The sequence below is a fragment of the Schistocerca serialis genome, chromosome 2 (genome assembly GCF_023864345.2).
Source record: "Schistocerca serialis cubense isolate TAMUIC-IGC-003099 chromosome 2, iqSchSeri2.2, whole genome shotgun sequence".
Taxonomy (NCBI): domain Eukaryota; kingdom Metazoa; phylum Arthropoda; class Insecta; order Orthoptera; family Acrididae; genus Schistocerca; species Schistocerca serialis.
The window spans coordinates 885,266,811-885,286,624 of NC_064639.1; the positions used below are offsets into that span (position 1 = coordinate 885,266,811).

Consider the following 19,814-nt stretch of genomic DNA (forward strand, 5'->3'; position numbering starts at 1 on the left):
AATAATGTGATCAATATCCCCACAAAAAAAAAAATGTTTGTTCACTTACAAAATGAGCACAGTTTCTGGGCTTGTACGTACGAATTACGATTTAAACATTGTGACCACATTCTCAGAGTAAATATCATCATCTTGGAATTGTTTGTACTCAGTAAACATCTTTGGCTAGGAGCTTTATTGCAGTACATTGCTCTATTAACAACTTTGTGACATGGCAGATCATCAGCACACCTTTCAATGCTTACTGTGCACAGGTAACAGAACTACAACAAAAAAAAATTCTGACAGACTACTACTACACAGTCAGGATTCACTCAGAGGTGTGACGCTGATTAAATCTCAAACATTTACAAAAGATCTTGTTTGAGTAACTGTTGTTTCAGTTATTGAGGCAATAATATCCACTGAGACAATAATACCCAAATGTGAATTAGAGGAAATCAGAAAAAAATTTAATAACACCAATATCTCCCACTGGTGATTACATAATGATTAAGGTTAGCAGATTAGACAACCTGGATAATATTTGCCAATAGTATTCAAATGCGATTTATCAAAATGTCAAGATGATAATATACTGCTAACAAGCAAAGAACAAAGCCTATATAAAGTTTCTTAACAGATATACAGCAATTTGTTTCATCAAATGACTAATAATAAAACCCGAAAACAAGCACTGTGTACCGCAAGTGTAACAAAGCTGTCACCCTACAAGATGTAAATCTTTACAGTGTGACAGGAAACAATCTGTGTAGACCTTGCTTGATAATACAGAAGTCACATGAGTAAAATAACGATGAACTACAACTGATTGACTCCAGGAAAATGAAAACAAGGCTATTTTTTTGATTTTACTAATCTGTACACAAACAAACATACAAATTATCTATTGAAATGATCACACACTCAGACTGCTAAATGCTGGCAGGTAAGTAGTGAAAAGAACCATCTGGGAAACGAAAAAGCAATTAAGGATGATCTAAAAAAAAAACAAAAAAAAATTTGCAGACAGTTGAACATGAATATTAACAACATTTTAGCCATTGAAGCATCCACTGACCAACTGATGCAATGGGATCCGTCTATGTTCCAAATGCCGCTGGAAAACAAAGTAATGTGTCACAGTACAATAACATCAAAGTATGTGAACACAACACAATATGTAAGTATCAGTTTAGCTACAACAATCAAAAACTTACTGCACTATTCAACGTCATCTGAAAGGAAATATAAAATAATTCTTGGGGGAAGCACTAACTCCAGCTCATTCAAACATTGGCAAAATGTAGCTTATATGAAAGACAAGTGGCCCATTATTCAAAGTTATTCAAGTCTAAAGGAACTCTACCAAATCTGACAAAGAAGTTCTGAATATTTTGAATATACACAATCAGATTCAAAACAGGTTAATTCAATTAACATAGAATTGTCTTTGCAAGCACTCTTTTCTTCCAACCAAAGTGCATGCATTTCGCAACACAATGCTCTGCTTACAGAACCTTGAAAGCTTCATAGGAAATTAAAATCATGATGTGTATGTTCACTCTACTGTCCGATTACACTATTCACTATGAGAAACCATCCAGAACAACCTCATGAGAAATAAATGTGTAAAACAGTAAGAAAAGCAGAAGCCTAGCTCAGAAACATTAAAAAAATCTTGAAGGAAAGAGGGGGGGAGTGAGTGAGTGAGAGAGAGAGAGAGAGAGAGAGAGAGAGAGAGAGAGAGAGAGAGAGAGAGAGAGAGAGAAAGGGGGGGGGGGAACGGAGAGGGGGGGACGGAGAGGGGGGGGGACGGAGAGGGGGGGGCGGAGACATTCAGCACATTTTGAATATACAGAAACAGATTCAAGACATGTTAATTCAATTAACATAAAATTGTCTTGCAAGCACTCATTTATCTTCAAACCAAAGTGCATGCATTCCACAACACAATGCTCTGTTTATAGAACCTTGAAAGCTTCCTAAGAAATTAAAATCATGTGTACATTCACTTTACTGTCCGATTACATTATTTACTATGAGAAATCATCCAGAACAACCTCAAGTGGAATGACTGCATAAAACAGTAAGAAAAGCAGATGCCTAGCTCCGATTCATTCAAAAAATCTTGAAGGGAAAAAGGGGGATGGGGAGGGGGGAGCAAGAGTGAGTTGATGCCCATCACAAAGAAGTACACTGTTGAAATTATGAGAGGGTACGTTCCAAGAAGAGTCAGGCAACATCTTACTTCCTCTCAAATGTATCTCACAGAACGATAACAATGAGGGAATTAAAACAATTAGAGCTCATATGGAGATTTATAGGGAGTGCAAATGACGATGGTACTACAAGTATGCTCTGTCAAATATCATATGGTGGCTTGCAGTGTACATACATTATAGTAAAAATAATCATAGTTTCTGAAGAACAAGCGAAGCACAAAATCAGAGCCAAGGATAATTAGTGGCTCACACATTTATTTTGCACATGGTTGTTTCAATCAAGCCATCTTAATAGCTTTCAGCAAACACAATTAGGAAAACCCTAAGAACTTACTCATAAACACACACTTGGCTCGTATTACCTCGATTTTGTCAACTCTTAGCCTTAATTTTGCTACCCACTTTTGTCTAGACAACCATCCACATTACTGATTGGAAGTATAGTGTAATAACATTCCTCAAAATACACCAACTCAAATAGTGCTCCCATTCACACGTATATCCATCCAACTACTACCGGTAAATTAAGCACTTGTTGTTGAACACAGAACCATTCGTTGATGGACAGTAATAACTATAAGCATTTTTAAGAGTCCACCGGATGACAAATTGGACACTTGGCATGTTAAAGCCAAATGTGTCCTGACAAATGGCAACAAATATGATAAGAGGTGGATGAGCATTTGGGGGGAGGGAGGTGGGGTGGGGTGACGGGTAGCTGTTTGGGGATATAAACCATATACAGTCTACACTGCAATGGAATAGAGGATGGAGGGAGTACACATCTAACTCATTACGCATGGCCAACATGACTGAGTGACAAAAATGAATACTGTCTTCCAAAATACAAAACTTCATCTTGTGAAGAAAGTAGTGGATTTCCTACACTGTCATCTGTATATAGCAACCTACCTGCTTACCAGAGTCAAGTTTTGTTCTCCCTCCCTTTACATTTTTTACCCCCACCCCCCACATACTACCCTTCACAACCAAATTGACTATTCCTTGATGTCCTTTGAAGGATGGCCATTTAAATGAATGTGTGGTAATTGCTGTGGAACAATTGTGCCCATCTCAAGTAGAGCATTTTTGGATGATGCCATTATCTAACATGATGATTATGCATTGGATGCAGGTAAAGGTAGACAATATCTAGAGCCAGCTTGCAAATATTTATAAAATTTTTGCAGCACATTCTCTAGCTCTGGACAAAAGTGTTGGCATCATGGGCACAGCAAGGTGCAAGAGGAGATCCTTGATGTGATAGCTACAAAGAACATAAAAACTGAAAGTGACATTTTAAGCTGTATTGAAGAAAGTGTGGAAAATACAAGACTGTCGCGGACTTCTGTAGTTTGTTTCTACAGACAGTGTGCCAGCAATGACAGAAAAGAAATAAGGGTTCATTCCAATGCTGAATCAGAAAATGCAAAAGCTCTCTGTACTGAATGAAATCAGGGTTGCTCACTGCATGATTCACCAACAGATCTTACATGCAAAGAGAGTTAATCCAAAAAATACGATGAATGGGGGTGTTCGTACAACCATTATTTAAGGAAGCATAGTCTACAACATAGGCAATTTAAAAACTTTCTTGAGGATCTTGAGAGCCAATGTGGTAGCCTACCTTACTACAATGGAGTTTGCTGGCTTAGTCGTGGCGAATTATTAAATCAATTTTTTTGTCTATTACATGAGATAAATATGTTCATAGAAATAAATAACGCGTGTTCATGGATTGAAAGAGCCCTTATAGTAAAGTGATCTTGCCATCTTAGCAGATTTAATTAGTCATCTGAATGCTCTCAACATTTCACTGCAGGATAAGGATCTGCTGATTACTCATTTCATTGACCGAATACAAGCTTTTAAAATGAAATTGACATGCTGGGTGAGCCAGCCAGAAAAAGGAAATCTAGCTCATTTTCCTAAATTATCGTCTGTGCAAGATGCGGTTGTTCACAGAGTCATTCAATGTTAACCACATATTTTAGTTTCCCTTAACAAAGAGAGTGAGCAACGTTTACAAGATCCAGTGGCACTAAAAGTGATTTTGATCTGTTCTCCTCGCCACATTCAGCGAGTGTTGAAGAGACTCATCCTGAACTACAACTAGAAATTATTGACCTGCAGTGTAACAGAATACAAAGACAAATTTCAGAACAAGAAAAAAATTTTGGAATTCTACAGAAACTTCCCTCCAGATAGATTTCCTTATTTCCACAGACTGGTGGCTACAATAATATCAGTGTTGAGTTTCAAGAATGTTTGTGAACAATTGTCCTCTGCAATGAAAAGTAATAAGACACACCTGAAAAACTTGCTGTCTGGCCATAATCTAAACTGCACACTGCATATTCAATGCACAAGAACAATTATTCTGAACATAGAAGCAATTGTTAAGGGAGAAAAGTGCAAGACAACCAAGTATCCTACCCTTAATGACTTCATCTTTGTATAACAGCTCACAAAGTACATTACAAAAAAAAAAAAATGAAGTATGCATTAATAAAATTATGTAGCATGTGTATATTTTTGTTTATTGTTTCATTTGTAGTAATAATAATTCACACAGTGCCGTTGGCCATGGATTTTAACTGACTGACGAACATGAGGCGGCAGCTGTTCTGTCCCCCCATTTGGCCTGGCCTTCTCTGCTCTGTGCTCCCCAAGCTCCATGCTCACACCCTGCTGCTCACAACGTGCTCCATGAACACATTTGTTGTGAAGCCAAGCTTTACAGCTAGACTTTGCTGCTGTCAAAAAAATTTGTTCAAGTTCACTGCAACCATTTCAGGTTTCTTTACAATACTGTCATCTTGTTTAATTTCTGTGTGTATCACAAGTTGCCCATTTTTCTGTCAATTCCCCTTTTTGTCACATTCTTAGGTTTATTTATTTTCTTCTTTAGGGTGCTTCATGAAGTTTTCTGCCATTTCTTTGAGGTATTGCCAGTTCTGAGACAACTATATATAATCCTCTTTGCTCTGCAAGATTTTTTTATCCCCATAGTGAGCCACATTTTCTTGTTAGCACCTACATAACTGTTTCTAATGACTGTTTTGGGGAAAGGTAGCATCAAAGACAGATAAATCCATTTAAAATTGATTACACTTTTCATTTACACCTGTTTCGCTGAAAACTTGACTCCAGTGTATCTCTTGCACACTGTAGTTGAAATTTTTAATGGTTTTTATCATTTATTGTCCTAAAATGATTTTCAAGAACGCACAGAACTGTTGCACAGATATGTCGGTGAGCGTAAACAATTGACCACCATGGTCAAAAGCCCATTGACAATTTGATGTACACTGACACTGTTGATTTTTTACTCATCTATAAATATATTGCCCATCAGACTGTCATTTATCAGTATCCGTGGTCAGAAAATGTACTACTGTCATAAAGGTACAAAAACTCATTGGAATGAGTGACTATTCCATCAGTTCTTTGTAGAATACTTTATACATTATGAACAAAAACACACACAACACTGGTGCAATATTCTACAATATTTATTTTTTGTTTTGAAAACCAGTTTTCAGCTGTTACACCACCATCAGGCACAAAGATAAGGATGTTGTGGTGCAATGAAATTTTGTTGGATCAAAGATTTTGAACTACAGCTCTACAGAGTATTTCCATTTCCTGAGATGAACAATTTGAAAATTAGATTTAGGAGTAAAACAAGAGGAATTATTTCAGTGTTAGTGTGATATAAGATTATTTAACTAACATGAATTACATGACACATTAACTAATGGACTATATACAGATTACAATGGTTGTCCATAGAAGAAAATAAACTGAACACTGAACTTTGGTAACATGTTCCACAGGCATGGCTGAACAAAATAATTTTGTCTTTAACAGGTCCTACATTACAAACAGATAAGATATACTAGTGTGATTAAGCAGGTAAGCAAAGCAGGGGAGGCTGTCATCCCAATGAGTAAAGACAACTTCCAAATGGAATTAATTGCAAATCAAACAAATAGCATCAAACAATGGCTACCCTTCTAACTTGGTGGACTCCAAAATGCACGAAAGACAGAAACAACAGATGACCACTCTTCTTTGTTATTTTTTTGACCCGTCACCTCAAGAACACAATAAATGTTGCACAATTCCATATGAGGAAAATTCTCACTGGATATAGCCAGAAAGCTTAAATCCAGAAGAATAGAAACATCACTTCATGTGTGCAACATTGTTGGACACTTTTGCCCAACAGTAAAGACAGCACTCCGGCTTTGGAAAAGAGTGGAATTACTTTTAACTGTGGCAAATTCCATATAGGTCAGTCTGGCAGGGAAATACACACCTGCTTGAAGGAACACCACAGAAGATGGAAACTTAGAAAAGGAGATTCTACTTTTGCAGACCAACTGCTTAAAGAAGGCCATGATTACAAGGTGAAACGAAGTATTACATCACATCCATAAAGGAAGGATGGTTGACTATCTTGAAATAATGGAAATTAAGAAACATATGTCAGCCCAAGTTTAGTACTGAATGACTAGACACAGTTCCCTAACTTGCCACTTATAACTGCAGATACTGCTCATAATCCCATCCAGGCCATGTTGTAAATTACCCATCTTACTCACATGCCCTATTCCCTTCTCAACTAGTGTTTCGCTTTCCTGTTCTACAGTCTGGTTTCTGTACAAGTTTTATGTAGCCTCTTGCTTCCTATATTTTATCCCTGTAGCCTTCTAAAATTCAGAGTATGTATTCCAGTAAACACTTAAAAGTTTTCTATAAATCTGAAAATGCTGAAAATGTAGGTTAGGTTTTCTTCAATCTATCTTCTAATTATTTGCCACATGTCTTTCTATCCAAACTGATTTTCCCCAAGGTCACTCATCTACAAATCAAGTGTATCAGTATTTTGCTGCAATGACTTATTAAACTGATGGTTCTATAATCCTATCAGAAATGGGAACAGAACCTGCCTTCTTTGGAATTGGAATTCTTACATTCTTGTTAAAATCTGAGGGTGTTATTTCTATCATATCTTGCATACAATGTGGAATAATTTTGTCATGGTATTTCCTCTCTAACATCCTAATAATTCTGAGGGAATATTGTCTATTTCAAGTGCTTTGTTTCAATTTACATCTTTCTGTGAATGCTTTATCAAAATCTCCTCACAATATTGCATCCTCCATCCCATCTTCATCCTTTCCGTAATACTGTCCTCAGTTTTCCTTCCTTTATATAGTCCCTCTATATATTTCCTCCATCTTCCAGCCTTTCCTTCTTTGCATTACATCTAAGTTCTTGATATTCATACAGCTGCTTCTCTTTTCTCCAAACATTTCTTCAATTTTCTCATACTCAACATCGACGTTTCCCACAGTCATGCATGCTTCTACAGTCTTGCACTTCTCTACCTATTTTTTGCTTTGCCATTTTGCATTTCCTGTCAACCTCATTTTTAGGTGTTCGTATTCCATTCTGCCTGCTTCATTTGTTGCATTTTTATATTTTCTAATTTCACCAATTATATTCAGTACACTGTGCATTGTTTGAGGATTTATACTGAACCTTGTCTTTCTGCCTGTTTGATCCTCTGCTGCCTTCACTATTTCATCTCTCAAAAGTATCTATTTGTCCACATCTTACTTCCTTTCTCATTTCAGTCTTACATTCTTGTTAAAATCTGAGGGTGTTATTCCTATCATATCTTGCATACCATGTGGAATAATTTTGTCATGGTATTTCCTCTGTAACATCCTAATAATTCTGAAGGAATTTCAACTTATCTAGTCCCATTCCTTCATTTTGTACCCTTCTGCAATTAATTCAGTTTTCATTTACAATTCCTAGACAATTGTGGTAAGAGCCCACACAGAAATATTCTGCAGTTTGTAAGTCTCTGTCTTGCCTTTACATAATCTTTCTGAATTCTTCTAGGTCTTCAGGTCTCATTCACATACACAACCACCTTTTCTTATCATTACGTAAAAACGCACCCTCCTTTTTAACTGAAGTATTTCTCAATACTCCTGTCCTCGACTTATTAATAAATTTCTCACCTCTTTATCTTCCATTTACATCTGCAGACCATACTTTCATTCAAGTTAAACTTAAATTTTAACCAATCAGTTCCCTGTAGCTCATCTAATCTTTTGACCTTTGCTACTATTCTACTTTTGCTTCCAATCCATTACTGCATCTTGTTTTTCTCCTGAGTCTGAATTTAGAGCTACTTTTCAGCTCTTCAAGACCTGATCCTCTTAATTTCCACCCCTCCCCCTCCTCATCTGTGTCTTCACTCTGCTGAAGCAAATGCTTAACAATGTTCAGAAAGTTAAGTCCGTATTACACGATGTGCCTAAACCATACACCTGCGCACCAGCACCCCTAATGTGCATACCTGTAACTCCAGACGATAAACACAAGCAGCAGTCGATATGCGCGAAAAGAAAATAGAACTGTATGATGTCTTGTAAAGTTGTTCGTTCTACCGCGCGCAACTCAAGGGCGACTGTATGATATACTGGAACGTCATACGTACAAATTATTTCTGTGAGCTAATAAGAAATTGTTTTTTACCATTATTTACTAACTAATTGTTTTTCTCTTATGTAGGTTAGTACTGTAGTGAATTAAATACTCAACAGTTTTATATTATGACACTTGGTATACGTATATCGAAATTTACGTTTACGCAGCATATTGCACATGGAGGATTCACTGGTTTTTGGAGCTATTGCCCTGGCAGACAGTAAATCTTCGGATTAGGGCAGAACAGTGACGAAAACGAAAAGTCACACGTTGTTGGGTTCGACCCTGGCTGAAAAGAAAGGATGAAGGCAGGGGAATATATTCACTGTTAATGAAAGAACTGAGGCCCTAAGATCTGCAAGAATTTCAGAACTTCATTAGGATGGACATGGCTTGTTTCGAGAAGCTGTTGTCTACAATAGAAGATGGGATCATAAAGTGTGACACAGTAATGAGGGAGGCTATCTCACCCACTCAAAAGTAAGAATTGTATGTTTATACGTTTTGTAATGATACCAGCCTAGATCACTGATAAAATACCGGTGAATGCCCTGTTATGTTTCAGGTTGGTTGTAACATTATGTTTCCTGGCAAATGGGAAATCTTGTAAGAGTTCGGCTTTTAGCCACAGCACAGCCCAGCCCAGCCCAGTCCACCATTTCAAAAGTTGCTGTGGATACATGCACTACAACTTGCAACACTTTAAAGGACCAATACTTAAAAGTGAACTTATGTTATTTTTTCCAAGTTTGGACTATATATATACCTTTCCTCGGTGTAAGCCTTATTCAAGACGCTTAACGCCTCTTTGCTCCATTTTATTTCTAGAATACGAAGCTGTCAAAAGAAAAAAATCCTTTCACTAAAAGCTAGTATAAAACAGTCTACTGAAAAAAAGGTCTCTTTTCTGCGTTTATGAAACCTGCTTACTGGGAAAAAAAAGAAGCAGAAGATCCCAAAGATCCCAACACGAAAAATTCCCAACACAAAAATCTGAAATTAGCCACTAGCCACCTAACAATAACCAAACAACAAGCAGAAAGCACTGTGGTACACCCTTTTGCGCATGCGCGAGTTATCGCTGCCACTGTACATGAGCGGCTGGATGGCAGTTTAGAACTGCTCTCTATACTGGCGCATGAATAATATGTCTTGCTAATTTTCATAGTTTCACCCATTCTACCGCTAGATGGCTGTTGCACTAGACCAGTACCATTCGCAGCAGATCATCGTGTAATACCCACTTTAGAAATTCAGATCTCCCTACCCCCTCCTCCCGCCCTCGATTTGTAATCTGATACCTCACGCATACCTGATACCATTTCGGACAATGATAGACAACAATCCCTCTTCCATTTCAAACACATTCAATAATCATTTTTATACAAATCTTTCAATTTTATAGCATCCAACTTCACCAACAGTGGATTTTTGGGTACCATATATCACTCTTCCCCCCCAATACTTTGAGAGTTTAATAGGATAATGTGACTTCATGGTGTTGAATAAAAATGATAAAGTCACAGTCAATTATGGATGACAGAGAAACACAGCTAAAGTAGATAATCAAACGAAACAAATATTTACCCATACCACTTTGAGTATGACAAGTTCTTCAGGGATAGAACTTCGGTGTGGCGGAACTATCTGCACTTGAGTTAGCACTGACATTCCCAGAGATCACAAATTACATCATTTATTGTTAAATACTATACTTATTAACTGTAAAATTAATGTTAGTAAAAGCTGCAGAAAGAATATGCTGGAAGTCTCAACACAAAGCCACGAAACAAACACTGTTCTACTCTATTTTCAGCATAAATACTTGTAGCTGAACAACAGAACAGGATCTCTAAATAATTGTTAACATGTTACACATATGACAATGACAAGCCACTTAGCTTACATTCACTATGAGCTTTCGCAACCTCAATTTTTTCCACTAGTTTGTCTCTATATCCTTTGTACTGATCGTGCCAGACCCACAGCTCCTTCCGGATCACACGTATTTGTTCTTCCAAAGCACTTGAAGTTTGCTGTTCTAGAGCTCCTAAATGTGCACCGCCCTTTCTCTTCGGCCTGAAATAAGTAAAAAAATTCTACTTAAAACTGACAGGTTTTCATGTTTGAAATAGAGCCGTATAATTCCTCTCCCCCCAGGCAAAACAATTCACTCAAAAAAAAGGAGACAGTACAAGAAAAATAAAATTCGTTAAATTCAACAAAAGCCAGACGGTTTTAATAGTGTAACTCCAGTAACAAAACTTTTTAAAGGATGCCATTAATACAACTGTCTGATTTCTCAATAATTTTTGAACAGATGTGCAGTGGAGTATTCACTTATTACAGTGCCTACAACCTTCTAACAGTTGGGCTTCCAGAACTGCTGTCGCTATTGACACAGCTATTCGTTATTTCTTCCATTACAAATAGATGGTATAACCTCAGAACATGGAATGCTTAGTACTTCTGATAGACACACATAAAAGAATACGAAACTATGCTGTCTTTCAGCATTATTAGTTTCTGCCCCAGAGAGGCCAGAGGGCTGGATTGGGGAACATCGACAATTATCACCATCTCTCTCTCTCTCTCTCTCTCTCTCTCTCTCTCTCTCTCTCTCTCTCTCTCTCTCTCTCTCTCTCGTGCAGTTCTTCTGGACTGACCACCACTCAGTTGTAAGTGAAATGCCTCTTCTCACTCTTCCTACTACCTTTGTTTTATTCAGCCACCTACACTAGCAGTCGCTCTCTATCCCTACAACATCTGTTCAAATGGTTCAAATGGCTCTGAGCACTATGGGACTTAACATCTGAGGTCATCAGTCCCCTAGAACTTAGAACTACTTAAACCTAACTAACCTAAGGACATCACACACATCCATGCCCAAGGCAGGATTCAAACCTGTGACCATAGCGGTCGCGCGGTTCCAGACTGTAGCGCCTAGAACCGCTTAGCCACTCTGGCCGTCTACAACATCTGCAGTACTGTCAGAATATAATCAAATATTCAATGTATTTCTCTCTTTTTATTTCAACACTTCCTTTCAATGCCCATCCTCACAAATCCTTGGCCAGTCTCCTTCTTTTGTGCCTGTACAAATTGGTGTCAAGAAGCTGACATACACCACTGTTTTATACAAAGAGAGAGTTCATAAAACTTCGGTTCACATTCAATGCTGCATGGCTGATGAGAAAACATCGCCACTGTTACTCTGTGCGATTTGTGGGTGGAGGCTGCATGGAATGCGCCACATTCACACGTTCTTTCACTGGCCGAGATAAAGTCCAGCCCGCAGCACTCTTGCAGCTGGCCACCTGGTGCTGGATGGAGTCATCCTGTCACCACACATCAACACTGCCCAGTCGTCGTCGTTAAGTTGTCTGAATTCATGAGCACATTGCATGCAAATCATACTATGAGTCTGTGATGCTTCTGCAGCCTTGCCAGTGTTTGCCTGTGAAGGGGCAAGTGCACAGGGGCAATATACAGTTGGCACAGCTTGCATGCTGCCTGTCGCCCACTAGTGTCACCTATCTACCACTGCTGTAGCACAGGGCATCATACACGACAAAATACAAACACATAGAACACAACAGTGGAACCAAACACTTTAAGGGCTGGACACCGCGTGACCTGGCATGTGGCAACTAGCCCGACACTTCACCAGGGAGAAAATGTACACCCAAACACTCCAAGCGCCTGACGGACCTGCATACTCAGCGGAGGAGAAAGCAGAACTAATAGCCCCCATACTCGCAGTGTCATTCACACCGAACCCATGATTGCCATACTAAAACACCAACACTTCCCCACCTTTTGGAAGACGGCCAAGGTCCTGATGTTCAGGAAGCCGGGGAAAGACCACAGCCTCCAACAAAATTACCGACCCATCAGTCTTCTAAGCTCACTCAGCAAGATTGTTGAGAAGGTGATTTTTAAACGCATCAGTAGGCACTGCATTAGAAATGACATCCTGAGACTGGAGCAATTCAGCTTCAGGAATCACCACTCGACAACAACTCTTACAGGTCGTTGAACATATACCGTATTTACTCGAATCTAAGCCGCACTTTTTTTCCGATTTTTATAATCCAAAAAACCGCCTGCGGCTTAGAATCGAGTGCAAAGCAAGCGGAAGTTCTGGAAAATGTTGGTAGGTGCCGCCACAACTAACTTCTGCCATTGAATATATGTAGCGCTACACAGGCATGCTTTGTAGGCACAAAGATAAATACTGGTGCCAAAACCTCTGCGTCAGTAAATAAATTTAAAAAAAAGGTGGAAGACGAGCTTTTTTTTTTTTCTCCGCCCCGAGTTTCGACCACTGCATTTTCATACATTATCCAACGAAGTAAATACAAATTCCTTATTGTTCATCTTCGAATGTAGGAGAATTTCAATGTACTACGAAAATCCGACTGGCAAGACTGTTTGGGATGTTTGTCAATATGGCCAACTCTACGTTCTGAATTTTTTCCTACCCGTGAGAAGAGATGGTTGCTAATAGGAACCTGATGAAATGTGAATCACATGCAGTATTCTCTTCACCATAAGAATAATACGAATAGAGACATTGTGCCATGTATTCTTTCATGTTTGCTGCTATCTCATTTAAATCCTGTCTGCCTAATAAACTACGAAACTAGAGTGACACAACAGCAAACGCGGAAGAATATACGTATCGTGTCATGTTTATATTCGTATTATTCTTATGCCTAATACTGATACAGTCAGAAATGAAGTACGGCAACTGACTAGATTTTTAAATCTAAGATGACTAATTTCTATGCAGAATTTGATGTACTAAAGAAGCGGCCACAAAGATTTTCAAACGGAGAAAAATTTTCGCCTAACTCTCGTTCAGAACATGTTCTATCATACGCAGTCTATTATTTGGTTCTTGTTGATCATTATGAAAGAAAGCAACAGTGTAAGTAACAACAAATAGCAGTCTCTTGCCATTGTTTCGCTAATGAGACGATTCCTCTCTTTTTTTAAATTGTAAGCAGCGGTAGCGCGCACAAAAGCAAAACATGCCGCGAGTGGCGACAGGCCATAAACATGCACTATCAGAATGCGACAAACAATGCACGACACTGTACAGCTTAGAGTGACGTAAACACCTATAACAAAGAAAACGGCACTTATCAGATCAAAGCAAAATAAGCAAACGATTCAAACCAGACGAAGCACGTGAAAAAGGAAGGCTACCCGCATAAATACGGACGGAGCGCCTGACGCATAGCAGTGGCTACCTGGTAAAGCGTAACTGCTAAGATTACGATTCGAACCAAACTACTGTAGCTGTATCGTCATTCATTCGACCTAAATTGTGTCTCATATTACAATGGACCAACTTTGTTTCGATTTGGAGGTGTGGCCTAAAACTTTTCTCTCCTCTTGAATTTCGAGTCTCAAATTTCAGGTGCGGCTTAGATTCGGGATTTTTTTTTTTTCCCCCTTTATTTCGAGTCTCATTTTTAAGTTGCGGCTTAGATTCGATTGGGGCTTAGATTCGAGTAAACACGGTAACACATGGCTTCAATACAAACAAAGCAACAGGGGCGGTGTTCCTAGACATCAAAAAGGCTTTCGACCGTCTATGGCACAACGGCCTCATTCGCAAACTCAGCGACACAGGGTTCCCCGACGGGCTGGTGCATCTCATATACTCATACCTCACAGACAGGAGTTTCAACACTGACGTGCTGGGAAAACAATACGACACGGTAAACATGCGGAAGTACCGCAGGGAAGCATCCTAGGGCCCCTACTGTTTAACCTCTACATAAACGATCTCCCAACCAAACAAAACACAATGATGGCAATCTACACGGATGACACAGCCATCCTCGCGCAAGATTGGAAACCATCAAACATTACATCATGCTTACAGACCACACTCGAGAGTGGCTGAGCCTTGGTTAGAGAAATGGTGTGTCAGAGTAAACGTCGACAAGCGCGAAGCCATTCTGTTCACTACAAGACCGAAGCAACTGCGCAAACACCAATACTGCAGGCCAAAAACCCTACATGCACGCCCAATACGTTTCCGCGAGAAAGTCAAATACCTCGGTGTCTGGATGGACCAGAAATTACTCTGCGGGGACCACATACAACACATGACCAACCAGCAAGCGCGAGGCTCAAACAGCTCTACCCTACGCTCAACAGGCGTAGCACACTGAACAGAAGGGTGTCGAAGTCCATGTACATGACACTTATTCAACCCCTGATGACGTACGCAACCCCTGTCTTGGGATATGCTGCATCCACACGCCTGCGCCGTCTGCAGATCATACAAAACAATGTACTCAAAATCATAAGCAATGCTCCAAGATACACACACATCGTGGACTTTCACGAGGAATACAGACTTGAGACTCTCACGAAGGTAATCCACAAACTCACCACAAGACTATACAGAAACTCCAGACATTCGCAGAAACCATTTCTTCTGAATCTGGGGAACTACAACCACAACCATAGATGGGAACATAAAAGACCAAAAGACATACTTTTAAGGACCTAACATCTATGGCCAAGTACACGCAAACACAATGGTACATGTGAGCCCCTGTTAATCAGCCACCACTACTGGATATCAGTTGGAAGACACTTGCCGAATAACTGGCACCACACAGGGAAGCTGTACCGTACACTACATGCAGACAAGCTCCACACACCCCCCACACAGTGAGATGACCTATGGCCGATCTCCCACAAATATATAACGATCCCAATTGTTCCAGGAATGCAGCGGCTGCAGCAAACTCTGATACATCGCCATCGCCTGCCACGGTAATGATGCATGATATCCATACTAAGAAACCCAACCTTGCATGAACTATCGCAGCTAGTAAGCCACTACTGCTCTTACTACCCATCCCACTGTCGCAGAGGTTTTTTCCCATGGCACGAGCCTTGGCACTTTTTTCCCTCTGCTCTTCAAATTGCTACCCTCATTCGCATTTCTTCCACTCTCTATCACCTGATGGACCGTGTTAATGCGTAGTCTTATCCAGACGCACAGATAGCATCACAGCCCAGCATCCTGTGGTCCACCTATTAGATAACTAACATGTTGACGGATGTGACAGTAGAACTTTTGGTTCGGTCACCACGTTGGTGCGGGCATGGCAGGTCCCCATCTCTATTATCCACCATGGAATTAGTGGAGACCATGGAGGAGAGGGCCCCAAGGGACCCCTTCCACACGAGAAGAGCCAGAGGAGGCTGTTGCTTCTCCGGCAGGGGGGAGGGGACAGATGCCCCCTGTGTTGGGGCCTTGTTCCTGAAGTAAGTGCTTTGGGAGCAACAGAGGAAGATTTGCCCCCTACCACCTAGGGGGCGGATGCATTCTGGTGGCCTGGAGGGCCCTCTATTCATGGCACAGAATGAGGAATCACTGGCACTTGGGACAGTGATAGTGATGTAGCTGCAGCGTATGTCGACGTCAACCAAATGGGGTGTAATCTTTCGAATTTACGTTTACCCTCTGTGTTAGTCAACCTGTCCATGGTCTTGTACTCCATGATTTTTCACTCCTTTTGGAGTACTGGGAAGTCTGGTGAGCAGGGGGAGTGGTGCTCTCCACAGATGATACAAGTGGGAGGTGGTGCACATGGAGTATTTGGGTGCAGTGGACGTCCACAGTCTCGACATGTGGCGCTGGAAGTGCAGCAGGAAGACATGTGCCTGAACTTACAGCACCACATAGAGAGAGGGACATATGGTTTAATATCACAGCAGTAAACCATCACCTTGACCTTTTCAGGCAATGAATCACCCTCAAAGGCCAAGATGAAGGCACCGGTAGCAACCCTGTTGTCTTGGGGTTCCCTGTAAACACGCAGGATGAAATGAACACCCCACTCTTCAAAATTGGTGCGGAGCTCATTGTAAGACTGCAAGAGGAGATCATGATGGAAAATAATCCCCTTGACCACGATGAGGCTTTTATGAGTAGTGACAGAAGCAGGAATGTCACCCAGCTTGTCACAGGCGAGTAGCGCTCAGGACTGGGCTAGGGATGCTACTTGAATTAAGACTGTGCAGTTTCACATCTTGGACAGCACTGTCACTTCTCCAAACTTATCCTCAAGGTGTTCAATGAAAAACTGAGGCTTCGTAGGTAGAAAAGAGTCCCCATCGGTTCTGCTACAGACTAAAAACCAAGGCTAATATGGCTCCCTGTAGTTCTACGTTCCTCCCAAAGTGTAACGAGGGAAGGAAACTATTTAGGGTCATACCTGACGGCATTGTATTCTTTTTTGCCCTCCTTAGAGACTGCAGGTGCCTTATGGTCACCAGCAAGAGATGACTTAGTCCACTTCATTGCGGGTCACCCACCCTGATGCCACCCACTCCAATCAGGGGCTCTCCCCATGGGCACCACCCAGCCACAGCAAAGGCCAACTGGCATGATGGCCGTTGCTGGGAGTCCTGATGGCCCAGGAAGACAGACATCTACTCCCTGGCATACGTGGGGAGTTTACAGTTCAAGCATCAGCAGTGTGATCCCTGTGTTGTCAGGGGGCTCCCACCAAATGGATACACGACAGCCCCACCACAACGGTCTGACTACTGTGCTGGATATTGGGCGCAGAGAAATCCAGTATTGTCACAGGGACGAAAGAGGACAGGAGACAACAGAAGAAGATGACATACCACGGAAAGTGTCCTCGCCCAAGTAGTTGAATCGCAGGTGGAGATGCAAAGCCATGACAAGAAATTCAGGAGATTGAATCTAGGGCACTCATGCACCATGTAAGGCATCCTTCCCCATATGGCCCACACTTCAGTAGAATTTTGAAAGTGGCAGGTCAAACCATAGAATGGGACCTGAACTCATAGGGCCGAAAAGTGGGAGACTCCTTTTACTTGCCTCTTATGACAGGCAGCAATACCTCGGGCCTATTCTAACCCCCAGACCCGCAGGGGGTTCTGGTGTATGATTTGGAGTTGTAGCTTAACTGGTTCTCACCTTTTTAAAGATGAACAAGGAAGGGCTGTCCCACTGAATGGAGTTTGTTATCATGTGATGCCCACTGCTTTCCTTTGGCCATGTTTTGATCAAATGAACAATGAGAATTTATGGTCCCAACAAAACAGTGCAACTTGCCACTCTTCAGGAGAGACAATCACACTGTTGTGTGACAAGTTCCCGAGCAAACTAATCCTGTTACAAGGTGACCAAACCTACCCACCTTGATCTTGTGACATGACACCTTGTGGCTTTTCCACACCACACACCACCCACCCACACACACACACACACACACACACACACACACACACACAAACCTATTGGACCAATGAGCTACAATTTGGCTTGGGCTTGATTATGTCCTGTACGTTATCTCTTGATGATGGACCTAACCAATTTCTGTGCTTATGCTTGGACAGTCAGTGGGCTGAATAGTTCAGCTAAAAACCATGTGTGAACATGATATGCCCCATTCGAGTTTGTCTACTGTGATGAATAAGCACATTAAGGGGAGCCGGAACAATGAAAATGACAAAACTAACATTTTTTTAGTTTTTTCATTATAAAATTATTTGGAGCTTTCTGAATAAAGCAAATCAAGTTCACCCTTCTAAGTGTCTTTATCGCTGCAAAGTTGACACGCCGCGTAAACGGTTGTAGCGACTTGGTGTGTCACCTCTGACAGTGCCTCTTGCTGGCTGCAAGCAGGGTATCTTTCTGGAATTAGACAGTGTTTTGTTTTCCAACGTTGTATGGCTTTATCTCTGTGACAAGTGACTGTTCATATCAGTAACCATAAACGCTATACCGTGTGTGTTGACTAGCAGAGTTTGCTTTGTGTTGTTTAGCTGTTCAATTTTGCGTATTTGATGAATTTTGCTCATGCCTGTTTTATGTATTGGTTTGTGGATATCAATATGCCCCGTTTCAGCAATTGAGTGTTTAAGAAAAGGCGCAATGAGTGTACGAAGAAATCTTTTGTTGTTTCGAAGGGAGATGCTGCTCAGACTGCTTCACCAACTACTCCAAATGAATGTGATAGAACTACTTCCAGCAAGAAACTTTGTGACAGCAAAGAAAAATTTGAAAACAATGAAAGTGACAGTAATGATGTGAATGAAATAATTGACATTTCCTTGCTCTCTAATATTTCGAAACATAACGTGTTATGCCAAGTTTGCAAAGAAAGAGGACTGGAATTGAAAATAACTTCACACATTGGTTGGGCCTGTAAAATATTATTGAAGTGTAACAAATGTGCTGCAGAAGTTTCGCTTTCTAATTCTAATAGTATTCCTCGTAGTTGTAATAGTGTAAAGAAGGTGCATGCTATAAATGTTAGGCTAGTGTATGGCTTGCGTTACATTGGCAAGGGCAGTGCTGCAAGGACAAGGTTATGTGGAATTATGAACCTGCCAAAACCACAAACCAAGTTTGGATTTTATAATGAATTGGTGGGATCTTCTGCTGAAGATATTGCTCAAGCAACAATGAAGAAAGCAGTTGGAGAAGCTGTGACAGATAATGGGAATTGTAGAGATTTAACTGTTGCTCTGGATGGATCATGGCAACGTAGAGGTCATAAATCTCTAAATGGAGTTGTGACAGCTACCAGTGGAGACAGTTGCAAAGTAATTGATGTTGCTATTCTCTCAAAACATTGAAGATGTAAGGGCAATACCAAGGATGATCATAGCGAAAGTTGTGAAGCAAATTTTCACGGCACGAGTGGAGCGATGGAAGTAGAGGGAGTAAAAGCAATTTTTTCCAGATCACAGGAGTGGTATAATGTACAATACACCATCTAGGAGATGGTGATTCTAAGGGATATCAAGCTGTAGAAGAACTAAAACCTTATGGCAATGCAATTCACATTAAAAAACAGGAGTGCATTGGACATGTGCAAAAGTGCATGGCGGCTCGCTTGTGCAAACTAAAGCAGACATAGGGATCCCAGAAGCTTAGTGATGGTAAGACCCTTGGAGGAAGAGGGAGATTGACAGATGAAGCAATTGATAGATTGCAGAGGTATTATGGGTGTGCAATTAGGCAAAATACAAGTAGCATTGAGCATATGAGGAGAGCAGTGTGGGAATTATTTT

General features: G+C 40.6%; 1 protein-coding gene across 2 annotated transcripts in view; it reads right to left on the minus strand.

The window, feature by feature from the left end:
• Nucleotides 1–19,814, minus strand: part of LOC126458214 (MICOS complex subunit MIC27) — a 65,398-nt gene that overhangs the window by 35,523 nt on the left and 10,061 nt on the right. For both annotated transcript variants that reach the window (XR_007585594.1, XM_050095111.1), the window contains exon 3: nucleotides 10,627–10,799. Coding sequence is in view for 1 of the 2 variants with exons in the window: in XM_050095111.1 (XP_049951068.1) it covers nucleotides 10,627–10,799 (173 nt within the window). In the remaining variant the exon portion in view is untranslated. The remainder of the gene's footprint in view (nucleotides 1–10,626; nucleotides 10,800–19,814) is intronic.